General features: G+C 67.8%; 4 protein-coding genes across 6 annotated transcripts; 2 read left to right on the forward strand and 2 right to left on the reverse strand.

The window, feature by feature from the left end:
• The first annotated feature begins 1,574 nt into the window (after window positions 1-1,574).
• PGAM1 (phosphoglycerate mutase 1) lies at window positions 1,575-3,119 on the forward strand. Its single transcript, XM_014602732.3, has 4 exons — window positions 1,575-1,769; window positions 1,872-2,146; window positions 2,234-2,414; window positions 2,521-3,119. Exons 1-4 carry the CDS (start codon window positions 1,631-1,633, stop codon window positions 2,688-2,690), a joined length of 765 nt encoding a protein of 254 aa, XP_014458218.1. The 5' UTR covers window positions 1,575-1,630; the 3' UTR covers window positions 2,691-3,119.
• Window positions 3,120-3,859: 740 nt separating this feature from the next.
• EXOSC1 (exosome component 1) lies at window positions 3,860-6,492 on the reverse strand. Its single transcript, XM_059730274.1, has 8 exons — window positions 6,391-6,492; window positions 6,189-6,304; window positions 5,830-5,904; window positions 5,202-5,290; window positions 4,925-4,958; window positions 4,567-4,617; window positions 4,345-4,429; window positions 3,860-4,203 (listed from the first exon to the last, which is right to left on the reverse strand). The coding sequence occupies exons 1-8, from the start codon at window positions 6,419-6,421 to the stop codon at window positions 4,097-4,099; spliced, it is 588 nt and encodes a 195-aa protein (XP_059586257.1). The 5' UTR covers window positions 6,422-6,492; the 3' UTR covers window positions 3,860-4,096.
• Window positions 6,493-6,548: 56 nt separating this feature from the next.
• Window positions 6,549-10,071, forward strand: ZDHHC16 (zinc finger DHHC-type palmitoyltransferase 16). Of its 2 annotated transcripts, XM_059730270.1 has the most exons (11): window positions 6,549-6,689; window positions 7,243-7,486; window positions 7,563-7,757; window positions 7,825-7,913; window positions 8,041-8,069; window positions 8,477-8,610; window positions 8,757-8,804; window positions 9,155-9,240; window positions 9,352-9,475; window positions 9,563-9,633; window positions 9,735-10,071. In XM_059730270.1, exons 2-11 carry the CDS (start codon window positions 7,250-7,252, stop codon window positions 9,847-9,849), a joined length of 1,128 nt encoding a protein of 375 aa, XP_059586253.1. In that variant the 5' UTR covers window positions 6,549-6,689; window positions 7,243-7,249; the 3' UTR covers window positions 9,850-10,071. The 2 variants fall into 2 exon arrangements, with proteins under 2 accessions (XP_059586253.1, XP_059586254.1); XM_059730271.1 differs by lacking the exons at window positions 6,549-6,689; window positions 8,757-8,804 and having other exon boundaries at window positions 6,729-7,486.
• A 280-nt stretch (window positions 10,072-10,351) lies between these two features.
• MMS19 (MMS19 homolog, cytosolic iron-sulfur assembly component) lies at window positions 10,352-19,062 on the reverse strand. Of its 2 annotated transcripts, none has more exons than XM_059730257.1 (31): window positions 18,956-19,062; window positions 18,813-18,861; window positions 18,628-18,728; window positions 18,427-18,512; window positions 18,237-18,311; window positions 17,983-18,052; window positions 17,768-17,896; window positions 17,572-17,633; window positions 17,277-17,363; window positions 16,917-16,991; window positions 16,752-16,829; window positions 16,450-16,588; window positions 16,106-16,260; window positions 15,761-15,839; window positions 15,487-15,612; window positions 15,278-15,359; window positions 14,881-14,978; window positions 14,564-14,689; window positions 14,096-14,251; window positions 13,734-13,833; window positions 13,481-13,583; window positions 13,305-13,379; window positions 13,099-13,225; window positions 12,913-13,013; window positions 12,766-12,822; window positions 12,499-12,685; window positions 12,325-12,407; window positions 12,081-12,245; window positions 11,948-12,007; window positions 11,763-11,863; window positions 10,352-10,613 (listed from the first exon to the last, which is right to left on the reverse strand). In XM_059730257.1, the coding sequence occupies exons 1-31, from the start codon at window positions 19,056-19,058 to the stop codon at window positions 10,586-10,588; spliced, it is 3,063 nt and encodes a 1,020-aa protein (XP_059586240.1). In that variant the 5' UTR covers window positions 19,059-19,062; the 3' UTR covers window positions 10,352-10,585. The 2 variants fall into 2 exon arrangements, with proteins under 2 accessions (XP_059586240.1, XP_059586239.1); XM_059730256.1 differs by having other exon boundaries at window positions 15,761-15,875.
• Window positions 19,063-19,118: the final 56 nt, after the last annotated feature.

Below are 19,118 nucleotides of genomic sequence, written 5' to 3' on the forward strand. Positions count from 1 at the left end.
AAGGGCATAGAGTAGGTTGTTTGGGCTGGGGGAGATTGCTTGCTGCTTATTTGCTGACCTCGCTAGAAGGGAAGGCTATATCAGCGTGGTGGGAGAAACCTCCCTAAGGTTCGTTGTCTAGCTGTAATTTGATAGGCAGGCAACGCAGGTAAAGACAGACAGCTGTTTATTTGCTCGAGCAAAGACCATAATGCAAGCAAAAGGCAAAACGGCCCCCCATAAAGGGTGAGGCGATCTTTTATACTTATTACAATAAGGCAAGACTTACCGGGTTAACAAAAAAGCAATACTTGGGCGGTGCTTTATAATCTTTGTAACAGCATATTTCTATTAAGCTGAACTAGCACTTATTAAAAGCTAAAAGTTAAGTAACAGTAACACTATAATATGTTAGCAAAACCTTACACAGTAGTAGATACTTCTGAAGGACAACCACTGCACCCAGAACAATGGCTTCCCTGTCTTATCTTGCTTCTTGCTGTAGCTGATTTTCCAGCACACAGACACAGAGATACTTGCTGCTTTTAACTCAGAAAATGGTTAACACAGTTAAAATGACTACTTGACACAAGCAAAGGCTTAGCTATCATTCTGCCTTGTGGTCAGCGGCATTGCTAGGCCACAGGTCATGCCTTGTATTCAGCTGCAAAGCTAATACTTCTTAATAATCCAAATGATTGTTACCCTAACAGTATGCTGTCAGAAAACTATTCTATTTCAGGGCAATGACAAACCTGCGCACTACACCAGCGAGGTCCCTGGCGGGGCTGGAAGGGGGGTTACTTGCTGGGCTTGCTGCACAATTTACCACATCAGCAAGTTCAACCTGTCACGTAGCTATATAAGGCTGATGCCCACTGGGGTGGGGGTGCTTGCTTTGCGAACGATTGCCAAGCACCGCTTTCTGCGCAGAAATAAAGATTAAGTTGGATCCTCCACCCCTGTGTGTTTATTGGCACAAGCGCACTGGGCACGTACCCGCTGTCCTTTGGGGACAACACTAGCGACAAATTGGGTGGCCCCGTTCCACAGCCTGGGGGGGCTGGTGCCCCCGGGGGGGGGGGAGAAGGAGGGGGAGGAAGAGGCGCATGCCCCCCCAGTCCCACAGCAGGGGAGCACATGGGTGGATCTAGGATTTAGATATAGGGGTGCAGGTGGGGCGGCCCGTCCTCTCGTACAAAACACCGGCTTTTGACCACGACCCGCGATGTCAGCGTGCACACCAGATAGACTTCCTCCCCCGCGGTGCCCGAGGGCAGGCAGGGAGGTGAGCAACCGCTCTTGTTCTGCGGCAAAGTTCAAAACCCCAAAAGGTGCGCGGGCAGGACCCCACCCTTCTGCACCTTCCGTGCCGCGCCCGCACTCCGCACATTACGGTAGCGCTGACGTCACGGGGAAGCTGAAGGTCGCGACGCCCTTCGCGTGCGCTGCGTGCGCTGCGTGCCCCTCCAGCCGCATCCCCGCACCCCGCGCGCATGCTCCAAGAGCCCCCCCACCGCCCGCCCGCCGCGCATGCGCGCGGCCCGCCGCGGGACGCCTGCGCAGTGGCGGGGCGGGCGGGTGCGCGCCTGCGCAGAGCGGCGCGGTCCTGACGCACGCGGCAGTCCGGCGCCGACCCCGAGCCGCAGCCATGGCCGCGCACCGCCTCGTGCTGCTGCGGCACGGCGAGAGCACCTGGAACCTCGAGAACCGCTTCAGCGGCTGGTACGACGCCGACCTCAGCCCGCAGGGCCGCCTCGAGGCGCAGCGCGGCGGGGATGCGCTCCGAGGTACGTCCCGGGGGGGGCACGGGTATGGGTACGGATCGGGGCGGGCGGGCGGGATGCGGAGCGGCTCTGGCGCCCGCGTGACACGGCTCCCGCTCGCCGCAGACGCGGGCTACGAGTTCGACGTGTGCTTCACGTCGGTGCAGAAGCGCGCGGTGCGCACGCTGTGGCTCGTGCTGGACGCCGTGGACCAGATGTGGCTGCCCGTGGTGCGCACCTGGCGCCTCAACGAGCGCCACTACGGCGGCCTGACCGGCCTCAACAAGGCGGAGACGGCCGCCAAGCACGGCGAGGCGCAGGTCAAGATCTGGCGGCGCTCCTATGACATCCCGCCGCCCCCCATGCTGCCCGACCACCCCTTCTACGCCGCCATCAGCAAGGTGGGCCCGGCTGGGGGCGGGCATGGGGGTGGGGAGCTCGCTCGCGGCCGCCGGGGACGGGGCTGACGAGAGCCGTGGGCGTTGCAGGACCGGCGCTACGCCGACCTGACCGAGGACCAGCTGCCCACCTGCGAGAGCCTGAAGGACACCATCGCCCGCGCCCTGCCCTTCTGGAATGAGGAGATCGTCCCGCAGATCAAGGAGGGCAAGCGGGTGCTGGTGGCTGCCCACGGCAACAGCCTGCGTGGCATCGTCAAGCACCTGGAAGGTACGAGGGCCCCGGGGGGACAGGGCAGTGCCAGGCAGGCCCCCCCCCACGCAGGCCGCCCCAGGGGAGGGGGTGGGGCGGCCTGTGACCTTGCCCTGCCTTGCAGGCATGTCGGAGGAGGCCATCATGGAGCTGAACCTGCCCACGGGCATCCCCATGGTGTATGAGCTGGACAAGAACCTGAAGCCGGTGAAGCCAATGCAGTTCCTGGGCGACGAGGAGACGGTGCGCAAGGCCATGGAGGCCGTGGCTGCGCAAGGCAAGGCCAAGAAGTGAGGGCGGCTCCGTGGCAGAGCCGTCCCCCCCTCCCACCCCCGCGCACACCGCCCGCAGCCTAGGAACACCAGCTCAGAGCCTGGCCGCGGGGGCTCCTGGGACCACCTGGACCAAGCTCCCCGCGCACCTGCCCGGGCCCCTTAGTCTACTTAGAGCCAGTGTCGGAGCTGGAGCGACCCCGGCTCCCCCGGGCAGCTCTGGCCCCACCCTCTTGTAGTCCTGCTGCTAGACTCCGCGTGCCTGGCCTGGGGCTGCCCTGCTTCTGCCCTGGCCACGGCGCCCGGGATTCCTCACGGTTACATTCCCAGAGCCCAGAGCTGCTCCGCTGCCCCCTAGGACCCCCGTGCTCCTGGCAGCTCCTGGGCCCCGCGTCACTGTCCAGCCATCGCAGCGTCTTGTGTCTGTACAATAAAGGAGTGATGTGCAATAGCAGCGTGTTGGGTGTGATGTGAGGCTCTGCTCTAGGCTGGAAGCACCAGCCTGTCTGGCTGCTGTTCCCTGCTGCTCTGGGGGGGGGGAGCAAGGCCCCACTGTGGCTGCCCTGGTCCAGAGCACCTGCCGGGAGGGCTGAGCCAGTTCTGGTGGCCTGTGGCCAGGTCTGTCCAGTGGGTGGGGGTAAACAGGCCTGGAACATGTATAAACCCTGTGCCTGATATGGGGCACAGACCCCAGCCTCCCCCCATGCTCATCTACCCTCAGGCCTGACTCCCAGATTAAGCTGCAGACTCATCTTGTGGGGGAGGGGGAAAGGAGCTGTTTTTGTTCTCTGACCCAGGCCCCTTCTCCAGAATAGTCGTTCAATGCCCACCATTGTTTCCTGCTGCTCCAACCAGGTGGGGGGAGGGCAGACTCACTGCAAAGCAGCTCCACCTGGTCCAGCCTGGGGGGGACCCACAGGTTTCACAGCCGCAGGACACTGAGCCCCTGCCATCCTCTACACAGCAACAGACCCAGGCTAGAAGACCCTGCAGCTGCTAGAGGTTGCCTGTTCTCTGCCCCAGCCCTGGAAGCCAGGAGTCCACTGCTCCCCACACCCTGGTGTAGACGGCCCAGGAAGTGCTGCAGGAGTGCTGGCACAGGCTGCAACCCCAGCAGGGCCATGAACCGGCTTCTCCCAGGCAACCTCTAACCCTGCCCCCACTCAGGGCTGGGAATCACCAAGGAGGGGAGGGGTTTGGAAAGCCTTTATTGTTCACAGCTTGGGAATCTAAAATCCTGCCTGGGGGCAGGACGGGCAGGGCCCAGGGAGCCAGAGCTGCATCCGGTTCCTGGCAGGTGTTGGTGGAGGCCTGAGTCCCAGCCCAGCGCACGTGGGCACCAGTCCAGGTGATGCTGCAGGTACTTCGGTGAAGGGGGCTCCGGCTGGCTCCTGGCTCAGGTAATCCTGCCGGGGGGCACGGGGTAGCCTAGGTCTGCAGGAACTGGGGCTGCACACGGGCCACTTTGCGGAACTCCTTGGTATGCGTCCGGGGACACTGCATCTCACACCAGCTGATGGGCACCAGCCGTGCCCCTAGGGACCAGTGCAGTGTCACCGAGAGCCCAGGAGAGCTCCTCCTGTTTCCCCATGCAGCCTGGGGAGCAGGGGACACAGCTCAGCCCACCCCAGCCACTGAAGGGGCCTATGCTGCTGGAGCCGCAGTCCCGCTCATACCTGCCTCGCCGTGGGCCACCACCACGCCCAGCTCGTTCTCGGCCGTGCTCAGCAGGTAGTTGGACTGCACGTCACCCAGCGAGATCTGCTCCGGTGGTCAAGGAAAGGGCTCTGGCCTGCAAGGTTATGTGCTGGGCGAGCAGGACACCCCCCCACCCGTGAGAGAGGGAAGTCCCACCAGGCCCTGTTGCCTCCTCGCGCACCCCAGTGAGGGCAGGATACCACCTTAGCCAGAACGATGTCCCCTGGGCGGAAACTCTTGTAAACCTCCACCTGCCGCAGAGCATGGGCTGGTTAGGGGGTGGGGGAGGCCACCGGCTCCTGGGGTGAGTACCAGGAGCCATGGGGGAGGCTGCTGAGCCCCAGGACCTGACAGCAGCCCCAGGCAGTCCAGGCCTCCACAGGAATAGACCCTCCCCCCTTCACTGGACCCCACCTCCCCCCAGAGGGATGCAAGCCATGGCTGGGACCCTCTGGGTCAGCAACACCCTTTTCCCCCCGGCCATCCTTGTGGCTGCGGTGAGAGGAGGGGCAGATGCCAGTTGTCATACGCTGCCAGCACAGGCAGGACACCACTGACCTTGTCCCGCTCCGTGGCTCGGATGTCTTCTTTCCTGTAAGGGGAGATGGGGAGCTTAACACTGGGAGTGCAGCCTGCTCCGCCCCTAGAGCCGCAGGCAGCGCTGCCCACCTGGGCTTGCCTGTGGGACCTCGCTGCAGGCCCCCGGGTGCATGTGAGGCTGGGCCTGGGTGTGGGGGGAAGGAGAGATGGAGACCCCAGAGCCGCCAAGCTGGGCCAGCTGCCTTGGAAGGGGCAGGGCAAGGGGTGGGGAGTCCTGACCCAGGCCAGGGCCTACCGGATGGTGCCGCGGAAAGCTGACTTGAGGGGCGTGGAGCCAACGTACAGGATGTGCACCTTGGCGAAGCGGGAGTTAATACTGCACACCTGCAGGGAGACAGGGCCCGGCCCACGGCTGGGTCAGCAGAGCCTGGACCTTGGTGCAGGACCTGCCCCTGCACCAGTGCATCAGCCCAGCCCAGCACGGCACCGCCACCCCGTCGCCCATCAGCCTCTGGACCAGAGCGACCCAGCGCCTGGGCACTGGCAGAGAAGCCAGCTCTTCCCCGTGCAAAGCCTCTGCCCCAAGCCAACGGCTCCAGCAACCCCAGCTCCAGAGATTAAGGAGCCCAGCATCCTTCCTGCCACCCCAGTCCTCCCAGCCACCAGTGCGAGCGGATCAGTTACCGCCCTGTGACCCCCAGCAGGGCACTGGGAGCCCACAGCCCCGTGGCTGGCTACGGGGGCAGCCCTCGGTGGGAAGCAGGGGCTCCCCGGGACCCAGACGGATCCGGGGCTGAACCACACGGCTCCTGCACCAGCCCGTGACGGGGAGACGGGCACGGGGGCTGCCCACCCGCAGCACGGGGCAAGCCCAGCCCCACCTGCCCCCCACCCAAGCGGGCTGGGCGCTCGGCTACCGTTACCTTGCAGGTGACGATGGCGCCCACGTCAGGCAGGAGCTGGGCTTCGGCGTCTCGCACCACGGACACCACGGGCAGCTGCCAGGCAGGAGGGACGTGCCCCGTGAGCTTGGAGCCGCTCGCGGAGACAGCCCCAGCGCAGCCACAGCCCATGCGGCTCCTGCACCACTCTGCACAGCCGGGCCCCCTCATCTTCAAGGCAGCCAGGAGAGAAGGCCCAGGGCCCGGCCAACCTGGAACCTCAGCTCGGCCCCCAGCACCCCCAGCTTCTCACCCCAACTCTGCCCCCCCACCCCCAGAAAGGGTCCCCGCGGCAGGCTGGGACCCGAGCCGTGCCCCCCGCTCCGCTCCGCTCCGCTCACCGGACCGCCGAGGTCGCGGGCGAGGAGAGCCCCGGCCAGCGCGGAGTGCACGTGCCCGCGCCGGGTGTAGGTGCCGCTGCCCGCGGCCGCCTCGTCCAGGCTGCACAGCCGCTCCCCTGCGGGGACGGGACGGGGGGTTAGCGAGGGGGACGCATGAAGGGCGGGCCCCGGTTGTCGGGCGGGGAGGGGGGACGACACCTACCAGGTATACAGTAGCGCACGGGCGGCGCCATGTCTGCTCCGCGCCGTCGCTACGAGAAATAAAAGCCGCCTTGCCATTGGCCTCCATCCCCCGCTCCGCTGCAAGCCGACGCACTATTGGCCCGGTCCGGCACGTGACATCCCACACGTGCAAGCGCCGCGCGGGGTCCGCCGGGACCTGCAGTTCGCACTGGAGAAGTTCCCGACGGGCCCTGCGCGCCGAGCCCCGCGCAGGCGCAATGCGAGCGGCGATGGCCCCGCGCCGCTGACAGCCGGGCCGCCGGGCCGGGATGGCGGCGGGTGAGTGAGGGGCGGGGCCTGCCGGGGGCGGGGCCAGCGCGGGGGGAGGCGCGTGTCTGCCCTTCGCACCCCCCGGGACCGCGCGCGTGGGGTCCGCCCTGCCCCCCCCGCTTCCTCCCCCCCAGCCCTGGCCCCCCAGCTCTTGCTCCCGCCAGCTCCACCCCCCAACCCCCCGCTCCAGCCCCCCCAGCCCCGTCTCCCCGCCCCCCAGCTCCACCCGCCAAGCCCCCCCTTGTCTCCCGAGCTCCAGCCCCCCCAGCCCATCCCCCCACCCCCCAGCCCCCCCTCGTCCGCCGAGCTCCAGCCCCCCCAGCCCTGTCCCCCCGCCCCCCCAAGCCCCCCCTTGTCCCCTGAGCTCACTTCTTGCCCCCTCAGCCCCTGCCCCCCCGCTCCCCCCCAGCCCTCATCCCCTGAGCTCCAGCCCCCCCTTGTCCCCCTACTTCTTGCCGCCCCCCCCCGGCCGGCTCACCCGAGCTCCTGCCCCCCCGCGCCGCGCCGCGCCGCGCGGCTCCGGTTTCGGGCGCGGCGGGCCGTGACGGGTGCCCCCGCGCAGGGCAGGGATGAGGAGCCGGCGACGCACCTTCTCGGCGGCGATGCGCCTGGCGCTGCGGTGCCTGCGGCTGGGCCGGCGGTGCCGGGGGCGGCTGGCGCGGCGCGCGGCGCAGCTGTGGAGCTACGGGCGGCTCAGCCTGCGCTCGCTGCTGTACAACTCCTTCACGGACGGCGACGTGGTGCTGGACGCCCTCTTCGAGCCCGTGTACTGGCTGGTGGACCACGTCACCCGCTGGTTCGGGGTGGTGAGTGCCGTGCGCCGGGGGGGCGGGGGGGCGGCCGGCCCAGGCCCCGGGGCTAGCGCGGGCGCTGCTCCCGCAGGCGTTCGTGGCGCTGGTGATCGTGCTGACGAGCTCCGTGGTGGCCATCGTCTACGTCTGCCTGCTGCCCCTCATCCTGCGCACCTACGCGCCCGCCTGGGTCTGCTGGCACCTCAGCTACGGCCACTGGAACCTGCTCATGATCGTCTTCCACTACTACATGGCCATCACCACCGCCCCGGGCTACCCGCCGCAGGTAGGGCGCGGGGGCTGGGGGGGCCGGGGGGGCCCGCTTCGAGCGCCGACCGCCCTTCCCTCTGCAGGCCAAGGGCGACCTCACCGGCGTCTCCATCTGCCGCAAGTGCATCGCCCCCAAGCCGGCGCGCACCCACCACTGCAGCATCTGCAACAGGTAGGGACCCGCGTCCCACAGGCCCCCCACCGCAGCACAGCGCGGTCGCCCCCCTTCCCTCCCTCCTGCAGTGGCTTCTCGCCCCAGACCCCCGGCAGGCGCTCACAGCCGTCCACTCTCCTCACAGGTGCGTGCTCAAGATGGACCATCACTGCCGTATCCTTCTGCAGCACCGGCCAGGCTGGCCCCTCTCTAGGGAGCCTGGCTCTTGGGAAAGGGTCGGGGGGTTGGGGTGCACCGAGCGCTGGGGCTGACCGTGTGGGAGGGGCAGCATAGCCCCGAGCCCTGGTGTTGCTGGGGGCTGTGTCCCAGGGCCCCTGGGGAACATGGCGCTGGAGCCAAGGGGTGTCTGGCGAGGCTGCCAGGGGCAGGGCTCAGGTGCAGACTCCAGGTCCCCGCGCACCAGGTGTAGCAGGCGCCGGATGGAGCTGCAGCTGCCTGAGACTGGGGGCAGGCGGGGGGCTGTCCCTGCCCCACTGAGTCCAAGCAGCGCCACGGCAGCCCGGCTCAGGGGTGTGGCGCGGTGCCCCCTCCTATTGTTACCCATCTTTAATCCGGGGCAGCCTGGTTGAACAACTGCGTGGGGCACTACAACCACCGCTACTTCTTCTCCTTCTGCCTCTTCATGACCATGGGCTGCATCTATTGCAGCATCAGCGGCTGGGACATGTTCCGTGAGGCCTATGCGGCCATCGAGGTGAGTGACACGACCTCGGCCTGCACGCGCTCCAGCTTTCCAGGGCAGACAGAGAGGGAGAGGCAGACATGGCCCTGGGCTTCTCTTGGCCCCGGGGCGCCTGTGCCGTGAGGCCTGTAACTGCGCCGTGTTTTCCATCCCCCCAGAGAATGAAACAGCTCGAGAAGGAGCGCCTGCAGGCAGCCGCCAACCAGGTGGGACATCCCCGCGCCCGGGGCCAGCAGGCCGGGCCTTGGCAGCTGCTTCGCATGTGCCTGCGCCTGGGCTCTGCTGCGCCTGCGGGCGCGGAGCTGCCCCAAGGGCCAAGGCCCCAGCTCGTGGCTCTTGCCTGCTGCCTGCGGGGTTCATGCCCCAGGCTGCCACGCAGCTGCTCCCTGCCCTGCTGCCCCGCTGCTTTCACCAAGTGTCCGTCTGCTCTGTGTGCGCGCGCGCGGGGCGGGGGAGGGTCCTCTTGGCTGGTCCTGGTTTCTCGGGGCGTCTGGTGGGGTTTGAGGGAGCAGAGCCGCCCCCACGGGCCTAACCAACCACCTGTCCTTCCCTGCAGACCTACTACCAGACACCGCCCCCGGCCTTCTCCTTCCGCCAGCGCGCCTTCCACAAGAGCATCGTCTACCTGTGGGTGCTGTGCAGGTAACGGGGGCGCTGGGCCCTGGGAGCAGGCAGCTCCATGCAGCCAGGCGCGCAGAGCGGGGAAGGTTGCCTGGACTCAGTGCCCTGACCCCAACCTCCACCTGCCCCCAGCTCTGTGGCCCTGGCCCTGGGGGCGCTGACACTGTGGCACGCGGCCCTTATCACCCGCGGGGAGACCAGCATCGAGAGACACATCAACAAGAAGGAGCGGCAGCGGCTGCAGAAGAAGGGCAAAGTGAGCGTAGGAGCTGGGGGGCAGGGAGCCTGGGGGGCAGGCGGCCACGGTCAGTCACCGTCACGTTCCCCGTCTCTGCTCCCGCAGGCGTTCCGGAACCCGTACAGCTTCGGCGCCTGGGACAACTGGCGGGTCTTCCTCGGAGTGGATGTGCCCAGGTGAGGGGGGCTCTAGGCCGAGCCCAAGACCCTGGTGCAGGGGGCCCAGGGCTGTGGCTTTGGGAGGCTGCAGCATTCACCATGGGCTGCATCCTTCCCAGGCACTGGCTCACCCGCGTCCTGCTGCCATCCACGCACCTGCCCCACGGCACTGGCCTGAGCTGGGACACACCCCCGTGCGTGACGCAGCGGCACACACCCCTGCTGGCCATCTGACCACCAGCGCAGACCCTCCCCAGCCTCGGTGCCCGGAGCCCTGAGGTCCAAACGCGGATGTCTGTTCTGCCCCCTCCTGCCCCTCGTGAGCTGCAGGCAGCCCCTGGGAGGGTGCACGGGGCTGCACAGGCCACGGCCCCACCAGCACCTCTGCTGCAGAGGGGGCCTTGCCTGGCCGCCCCCCTGGGTTTTTTGTGTCAAATAAAACCCGTTTTTAACCAATGCGGCCACCTCCTCGCTGTTGCCTGGTCTGGCCCAGGGGAGCCTAGCTGAACAGGCCCATGGTCCAGCTGGGCTCCGTGTGGAGCTCCGCAGAGGGGCCGGCTTGGACCTGCTGGTCTAAACACTGGTGCTTCAGCAGCCTCCGAGGAGCAAAGAAATAGGGACCTTGCCCTGGGGCGCGAACTGCAGCCAGGAAGGATGGGGAGGCAGCAGGTCGCCGCAAGGGCCACCTGACAGCCCCACCGGTCTGACGGCGCCTGCCAACACCCTGACGCTGCTGTACCAAAACACACGTGTTTATTCTGGTGGCATGTGGAGTGCGACACGTGCCTGGGCCCTGCCTGCTCCCTCCTGTGTGGCGGGGGCTCCTGGGTGCAGGGTGGGCACAGCGAAGGTGCTGCCCTCTGGTCCCGGCAGGAAGCGGGTTGGGTTAGCTTGGTGGCACTGGCGGCACGGCCGGGCCAGGCGTGGGGTGCGATTGTCAGTCGTGCAGGGGGTGGCACGGGCGGGGGCCTCACCTGCCCGGGCTGCCCAGGAGGAACCTGCCAGATAAGAGCTGTAGCAGAATTGGGCAGGCAGGACCTGGGAGGCATGGCCAGCCCAGCTTGAGGCCCGAGGCAACAAGGAGGAGCAGGGGCCAAGAGCCCTGCAGCATCCTGCTGAGACAGGATGGAGCCTGGAAAATGCACTCCAGTGCCCAGGTCGAGGCCGTGCCCCTGCTGCAGAGGAAGGCAAAACCCCCCAATCTGCACCAGTCTGAGCAGGGGGAAATCCTTTCCTGACCCAGCGCAGTGTGGGGCTGAGCCCGAGCGTGGGGGCAAGACCCTCCAGCCAGGACCCTGCGGGGTCGGTGCCAGCAGGAGCATTGGCACAGCCCAGCCCCATCCCCAGCCTGGGCTGCAGCACCCAGTGCTGCCGAGAAAGGGAAGCCACCGACACCTGTAGCAGCAGGAAGGGTAAAAGGACCTGGCCCCCTGGGGCAGGCAGCAGAGCCCAGAAACCCGGGCCCACAGTCCCCTGTGCTTGGCCCTGGGGCTGGCGAGGACTGTGCCTGTTGCCCCACTTCCTGCGCGACCGACTCCTCTTTCTGCTCTGTCATCCCATCTCGTAACCTGACCCAGCCCCTCGCCTCCTGTTTCGCAACCCGGAGCTGCGTTCCCGGCTCCTGCTGGAGCCCGGTCCTCTCTGGTATCTGAGCTGGGTCCTCTCCAGTATCCACCTGCTCTGGCCGGTAGTGCCCCTGTGACCTCCCCGTCCTGTGCTGGAGGAAGGGGTCCTGGGCACACACTGCTGCTTTCACCACCTGCTCCAGGATCTGCCCTGCCCCAGGCTTGTTTCGCCTCGGCTCGGATGCCCTTGGTGATGGAGACCCCCCAGCTTTCCTCGTGCGTCTTTCCTGATCCTGATCTCAATCCCAACCTGCTTTGCTGCAGTGATGCACAAAGCCAGTCCCCTCCTCTCCACCGCATCCCCCTTGGGTCACTGTTCCTGCAGACCGACCAGCCGTCACCCTCCCCACCACCAGTGGCCTCCCATGCCCTGTCACAATGGGTGCCAGCATCTCCTCGTCCCTAAAATGTGGAGCCCGGGGCAGCCTAGACCCCCAAGCCCTGCACTGTGGACAGCTCTGTGCCAGCTTGGACACGGGGCTCAGGCTACAACGAGGGCAGATGCACCTGCGCCCAACTCACCAATCCCCACGCGCCACCACTGCCTCCTTCCGCACCAGCCTCTTCTTGTCGTCCAGGGGCTTGGCCAGGGCCCGGATCACCCGCGCCTTGTATGGGAGCAGCTGGGGAGAGAGACCCGTTAGCAGGGAGCCGCGGCCCCCCCGCCCGCATGCTGGGGATGGGGGAGGCAGTCATGGGGCACTTACCCCCGGGGCGGGCAGGCTAGTGAGCGCATGGATGCAGCGCAGGGCCGCGATGCGGACAGCCTGGAATAGAGCATGTAGGTGAGTCAAGGTCAAGGCTGGGGGGTGGCAGGGGGGGTGGGGAGGGCAGACGCACCATGGCGGGGCTGTCAGTGAGGCTCAGGAACTTGGTGACCAGCGTGTCGCCGTGCGGGCTCAGGGCGCGCGGGGCCTCGAGCAGCAGGGGCTGCAGGCAGCGCAGGGTGGAGAGCTGCACCCCGCGGTCCAGGCATGACAGTGCCTCCAGCAGCAGTGGCAGCAGCTGGGGGCGGCCCAGAGCGTGAGCGGTGCCTGTGGCCTCCCAGGCTTCCCCTCCACCCGCCCTACCCCACCACACTCACCGTGGGCAGCTCCGTCACCAGCACGGGCTTGGGCAGGTGGTTCAGCACGTGCGACAGCCCCTTCAAGTAGTTAGCCTTCACATCTGCAGGGAGCACGGGGGCCGCAGGTCACAGCTGGGCACGAGGGCCAGGCCCCCATGAAAACTGGGGTGACAGATAAGGGCGGGGGCTTACCGGAGTGGGCAGCGTGGAAGCCCTGCACCAGCCGGGGCACGTTGTCGGTGAAGAAGCGCTGGCGGTACATGAGGCGCACGTCGGCGTGGCAGCCGCGGTGCAGCACATCAGGTGCATCGCCCAGCAGGAGCCCCAGCCCCTCAGCTGCCGCCGGGCCCAGCTCTGCATCCCCCAGCAGCGCCAGCACCTGTGGGCAGAGGTGCTGTCAGGCCCTGGCCCTCCCTGGCCTCTCCACCCCAGCCCAGCCCGGCCCCCCCAGCCCCTCACCTTGTCCGTCAGGCGGGAGCTCAGCGGGTGGTAGCGCAGCACCAGAGCCTTGGTCACCTGCAGGGGTAGAGAGCAGGGGTTGGGGGTGCCGAGGGGGCAGAGCAGGACCAGACCAACCCCCCCCAGTGCGGGCGCTGCTGTCCTTACCCAGAGGAGCAGGCCGAGGGCCTGGGTGCGGCGGGGACCCTCGGCCAGGCCCGGCTCCAGCCGGTTCAGCGCCAGCTGCAGCACCTCGTCCAGCTGCGGCCCTGGGGAGACAAATGGGGCAGGGTGGATGTGCCCCCTGCATGGGGCTTCCCGTGTGCGCAGGCATGCGTGTGAGCCCCCACTCACCTTCTGGGTGCTTGTTCACCAGTCCCGCAAAGCACTTAGCGGCAGCCGTGGCAGCAAAGGGGCAGTCACAGGCGCAGCTCAGGGCCAGCAGCTCCCGCAGCAGCCGGTCCTGCTGGGGGACGGGCACCTGCAGGGCAGACATGCTGAGACTCAGACCCACAGGCCCCCCCCAGCCCCTCAGGCCCACCAGAACCCCCTGCACTCACGTTCCTGGGCAGGGAGCAGATGAAGGCCATGAGCAGGGTGACCAGACGTCTCTGCGCTGCTAAGCAGGGCCCATCCTGCCAGGAGACAGTGTCCACATCAACCCTGGGACTCACCCCCCAGCTCCTTCCTGCATGCCCATCCCCAGCCCCCTACCCCCTGGCCCTGCCCCACACACCTGGAAGGGCTGGAAAGAGCAGGGGAAGCTGTTCTGGGGTAAGAAGGAGACGTCCCCGTCCAGGAAAAGGGGCACTATGAGCGCCGCGCTCTGCACCGCCAGCCTGGGCAAGAGCAATGTGGTGGGTCAGCGTTGCCAGGCAGAACCACACAGGAGCCGGGCAGAGCTGCAGCAAGGCCACGGTGCTCAATCCCAGCACTGCCAGCAAACGTGTGCCCTGGGCCCCCTCCCTGCCTGCAGGCCCTGCACTCACTCGGGGCTCAGGTGGGTGCTGGCGGCGCTGATGACGGGCACCATGGAGGTCAAAGCCTCCTCCTCCAGCAGCGCCTTGCCTGGCGCCAGGAGAGCATCCTCTGGGGGAAGGGTGAGTATCGGATGGTCAGCACCCGCGGGGCCTTGGCCCCTGCATCCAGGGACACCCTGATCCAGGCTACGAGGACCCGGTGAAGGGGCACGAGGGGAACCCAACCAGCCCCCCACCCCCAACTGCAGCATCATCCTTGCACCCAGACCTGGCAAAGGGGTGTCTCTGCTCTCAGCCGATGGTCCAGGCACCAGCTGGACGCCTCAGGCCCGAACCCAGGAGCCCCAGCCCGAGCCCAGCCCCACACTCACCTTGCAGGGCAGCCTGCAGGGCCAGGCCCAGCAGACAAGGCACCACGGCCTGGTGGTAGAAGCTGCAGCTCTCGGGGTCGTGCTGGCTCTGCACAGCCACGCGGTGCAGGCTGCGGCACAGCGATGCCGTTTTCCCAGTGTCCCCTGGCTCGCTGCCTGCAGGCAAAGGGCCCATGAGCACCCCCTCTGGCGCTGGCCCCCCCATACCTCCCCTCCCCCAGGCCAGCAGTCCCCCCCCCAGCGCCCTTCACTCCTGACCCACAACCGCCTGCCCGCCAAGTGTCCCTCACTCCGACCCTGCAGCCTCTTAGCTCTGTGGGGGCCTTCACCCCGAACCTGCAGTGCCCTGAGACCCACTTCTGACCCACAGCTGCCCAGCATCCTAGCCCCTGCCAGCCCAGCTCAGTCCTGGGTGCCCCCCTACAGCCCACCCCGCTGCGGGGGTGCTGCACAGTGCGGCCACGTTACCTCTCTGCAGGTGGCGGAGATGCTGCAGCAGGACGGGGACGGTCTCACGCACAATGCTGGGGTGGGTGGACACAGCAGCCAAAGCCTGTAGGCAGCGCTGGTGCCGGGTGCCCTCATCCTCCCGCTCTGGAAGGCACGGCATGGGGTGGGGAGGCTGGCACCAGGGCCGTAGCTGGGACCCCACCAGCCCTGGCCCTGAGGGCAAGCTGCTGCGGGCACCAGTGGGCTTCCTGTTCCTCCCTCCTGCAAATGCCTCTACAGACCCCTCCCCACGTGGCCCTGCTCACAGCACATGGCCTCAGTCCCTAGCCCTGTACCTGTCTGCAGCTCCTGTGCCAGTGCCCGCACCATGTGGTCTGTGAAGGCCCCAGGGTGGGCAGGTGCCAGGGTGCCTGCGGCCTCCATCGCTGCCATGCTACCAAGAGGGGAGAGATTGGGTGAAGGCAGCAGGAGCACCTGTGCCCCAGCCTTGCCTTGTCTGCCGGCAGCAGGCACTGGTCCACAGGACCCCGTTCTGGATTGACCGGGCCCAGCCTGTAACCTGCCTTGGTGCCGACGAGAGCCTGCTCTGGTCTCGCTCCCGTCCCCGACTGGTTCAGCCCCACTGTCCCAAACCTGACACCGCCCCTCGGCTCCAGCAGCTGCTTCCCCCTGGGGACGGTGCTCCCAGTCCCAGCCCCGGGCCACCCATCCACACCACCTGGCCCTGCTCACCTGCTCTGGGGATCCTCCTCATGGAGAACGAGTCGTGTCAAATGGTCCACAGCTAAGTCCAGGTCTGAGGCCACCAAAAGCCCTGTCCCAGGAGATCAGATGTAGCCCAGTGGGGAACAACCCGTCACCCAACTCCACCCCCAGCCCCACCAGGACCCTGCCTGGCGCCGAGGGAGACCCCACCCCTACCCAGAGTACAGGACACCCACCTGGGAGCGCGCCCAGCACGGTCAGGGCCCGGACACCCACTATCTGCAGCTGCACGCTGGGGTCCGTCAGTGCCGAGAACACCACGGAGCACAGCGGGGCACGGACGCCCAGCAGGACGGTCTCGTCTGCGGACACATGGACGCAGAATCACTGGGACGCAGGCCTTTGGGGTGGTGCTGCGCTGCAGTCACCTCGGAGGGGGCAGGGGGAGCAGGGGGTGGCAGGCGACGGCTTGGAGCGGGTCTGAGCCACGGGCAGAACCCTGTCACTCACCGCCCTCCTCGTGCCCCCACTTCTGCAGCAGCTCCAGGAAGCCCAGCAGCATCTCCAGGATCGTCCTCCGCTGGCTGCTCTGCACAGGAGCCAAGACCGGGCCCGGGTTACAGCCCTGCCAGGATGGGGGTCAGCACCGGTGCGGGGGGTGCTCTAGCTCCAACGACCCTGCCACCAACCCGGGGGCAGAGAAAGGCACCGTGGGGCCAAGCCCTGCAGAGACCCCCCACCCCCAGACCAGAGAAGGACCCTGATGCCGGCACCTTGCTGCATACCCCAGAGCCTGCACCCCACCCGTGGGGCCGTGTGACCCCAGAGGAACCGATGCTGCCGGGCGGCGCTCACCTGGGGGTGCTGGTTGTACTGCTCCAGCAGCAGGGGCAGGACGCTGCCAGCGATGTGGTGATAGGCCCGGAGTGAGGCGCTGGCTGCGGCTTGCAACAGCTTGGCACTTGGCCACACCAGCTTCATGTCAGGCTCGCACAGGTGGTGCCGGCAGTCTGGGGACACACACATGGCACCTCAGCCATAGGGTGAACGCGCACACAGGTACACGTGCCTGCCAGCTCACGGCCACAGAGCCAGGGACAGCTCAGCCCGGCCACGGCCCACCCTGTGTAAGGCATCACACCGGGTCAGCCCCTTCCCCAAGCTGGCACCAGCATCTGCCATGCAGCCGGGACAGTTACCTTGCAGCACACCACTGAGAAAGGTGTCCAGCGGGTCGTGGGTGTCGGCGTGGAGCACGGCGTGGGACAGGCAGGCGGCCAGTGCTGTCAGTGTACCCAGGCACTCTGCCTCCAGCTTCTCGCTCGCTGTCTGGAACACCTGGGGATAGGGGTGGGGGCAGCTGCAGGGCCCAGGCCTACACAGACCGTGTACCCCACGCCCCAGGACAGGGGCCACAGCCCGAGCCCCCACTGTAGCCTCCTGACCCACCTGACGTGGGCTGCCCCCCACCTCTGGCAGGGACCCTACCGGCCTCACTCACCTCCCGACGCAGGGAAGCCCAAAGGCTGGGCAGGAACTCTTGCAGCTCCTTGGGCCCGTAGATGGCACAGCAGGCACTCTGCAGGGCACAGCGGGCGCGGAGTGAGGGTGCAGCCCCTGCTGGGGCTCTGGGGCCCCTGGCGGGCTGGGTGGAAGCAATGCTCACCAGGGTTTGCACGGCGTCCAGCTTGGCGCTCTGCAGCTCCGAGTCCATTTTCTCGATGAGAAGCGGCAAAAGGAACTGCGGGGATGGGCTCAGTCTCAGGGTCCTGGCTCCAGCTGGGGCCTCAGGTGGCTGCTGCCTGGTGCTCCCAGACGCTGCTCCTCAGCCTGGTGCCCAGTGCCAGCCTGGCCCAACAGACCCTCCTCCCACCACTGAGCAGCAGCGAAGGAGCTGAGCAGACGGCACGAGGGTGCCTGAGCGCTGGAGCGCAGCTGGTGCCCGGAGCCGAGTGTCCCAGCCCCCCACCGCACGCTGCAGCCCTCCTGCCCTGCGCAGCTCCACACCCCCATTGACGCATCTCACCTCAGCGAACTGGGGCGTGGAGGCCAGCACGGCGCGGAGGCTGACGATCAGATCTTCCCGCTGGATGCCGTGGGGGTCGTTGGGGGGCTGCAACAGAAGCGCAAGGAGCCCAGGGCTCAGCAGAGGCTCCTGGTGCGGTGCCTGGTCCAGCACAGGTGCCAGGGGCGAGGCTGGGACATGCGAGACCTGCCCCCGCCTCGGGTGCCGAGACCCTCTGGACAGCTCCCAGCCCCGGCTCCCTCTTGCGGAAGGGCAGGTCTGGTTTGGGGCTGCGGCTCCGGACGGACTCGCTCACCGGGGTGAAGTCGATGGGGAAGTAGCAGGACGTCACCTCAAACAGCTCCTCCACAAAGGGGCCTGCGAGAGACAGCGGAGCCGCAAGCTGAGCGCCAGCCACAGCCGCCTGGGCCCAGGCCCCGGAGCAGCGTTGTGGACCCGGCGCCGGGCAGCCCGGGGGGGTGGGCAGCGCCTGGCGGGACAGGGGCTCTCACCGAGCGCGTAGCCCTTGAGGACGAGGTCGCGGACGATCTGGAAGGCAACCAGCAAGTTGCGCGGGTCCTTCTCGCCGTCCATCACCTGGATGAAGCCGAAGGTGAAGTCGGTGCCGAGGCTCTTCAGCTCTGCAGGGACGGGAGCAGACACGGGGCTCGCTCAGGGCCTGGCACCCCAGCACCCCCCCCCCCCCCCACGGGGCCTGGGCCCGCACCTTCCTCCCGCGTCCGCATGAAGTTGGTGATGATGGTGTAGACCGTGTGCCGATCCAGCTGCAGCAGCGACTGCGGGGCAGAGAGGTGTCAGCGCCACCCCGACCGCGTCTGTGCAGGGCAGCACCCCGCGGCCCACGGCAACAGCCCGTCCCCGCACACGCAGCGCACGCCTGGGAGCACGTGCAGAGCACAACACGTGTCGCTCTGGATGCGCTACATCCCAGCGGCTGAAGGGGACGTGGGGGCTGCTCACCTGCACGTGCACCTCCTGGAAGATGGCCTTGAGCACCGACACGGCCAGGCCCGGGGCCAGCGCCTCGCTCAGGCTCTACGGACAGAGCATGCGCGGCTGAGAGCCCTTCCTGCCCCGCGCCCCTGGGTGGGCTGGGGCCGGGGCACGGAGGTGCCGCGCGCGTGGCCGGGGCACGGGGGCGTGAACTCACCAGCGCGTGCAAGCCGTGCAGCACGGCGGGGATCACCAGGTGATGGTCCTTCAGGCGCGCCTCGAAGAACAGCACCAGGTGCGTCACTGCGGGGAGCGAGCGCCGCGCGTCACACCTGCCCCAGACGCCGCCACCACCCGAGCCCGGTCCCAGCCCCGCTGCCAAGAACCGCCGCCCCCGGCCCCGGCCCCGGCCCCGCACCTTCCGCGTGGCGCAGGGCGCCGTGGCAGCGCAGCAGGACCTGGCCCAGCAGCTGCAGCCCGCGGGCGCGTGTGCGCGGCTCCGGGTGCTCCAGCGACGACCTGGGGGAGAGGCGGTGAGCGCGGCGCGGCGCGGCGCGGCGCGGGGGAAGGGGACGAGGACGGAGACGGGGACGGGACTCCTACCCGAGCGCCTCCACCACGTCCAGCGCCGTCCAGCTCCCGGCGCGCAGCCCTGCGGGACGGGAAGGGTCAGAGGTGACACACGCGCGCACACACATACGCCCGCCCGCCCGCCCGCCGCGCGTGCAAGCCCCGCCGCCCCGCACCTGCCGCCACCTCGGGCGCGGGCCCGTCCTGCAGCCCGGACACGAAGTCATGCACGAGCGCCCGCAGCGCCGCCATGGCCCCGCCCCGCCTCGCCCCGCGCATGCGCGCCGCCCCCAGCACGTGACCCGGGCCCGGCAGCGCGCGGGCGCGGGGCGGGGCCTG

Source organism: Alligator mississippiensis, chromosome 6 (assembly GCF_030867095.1).
Source record: "Alligator mississippiensis isolate rAllMis1 chromosome 6, rAllMis1, whole genome shotgun sequence".
Lineage (NCBI taxonomy): Eukaryota > Metazoa > Chordata > Crocodylia > Alligatoridae > Alligator > Alligator mississippiensis.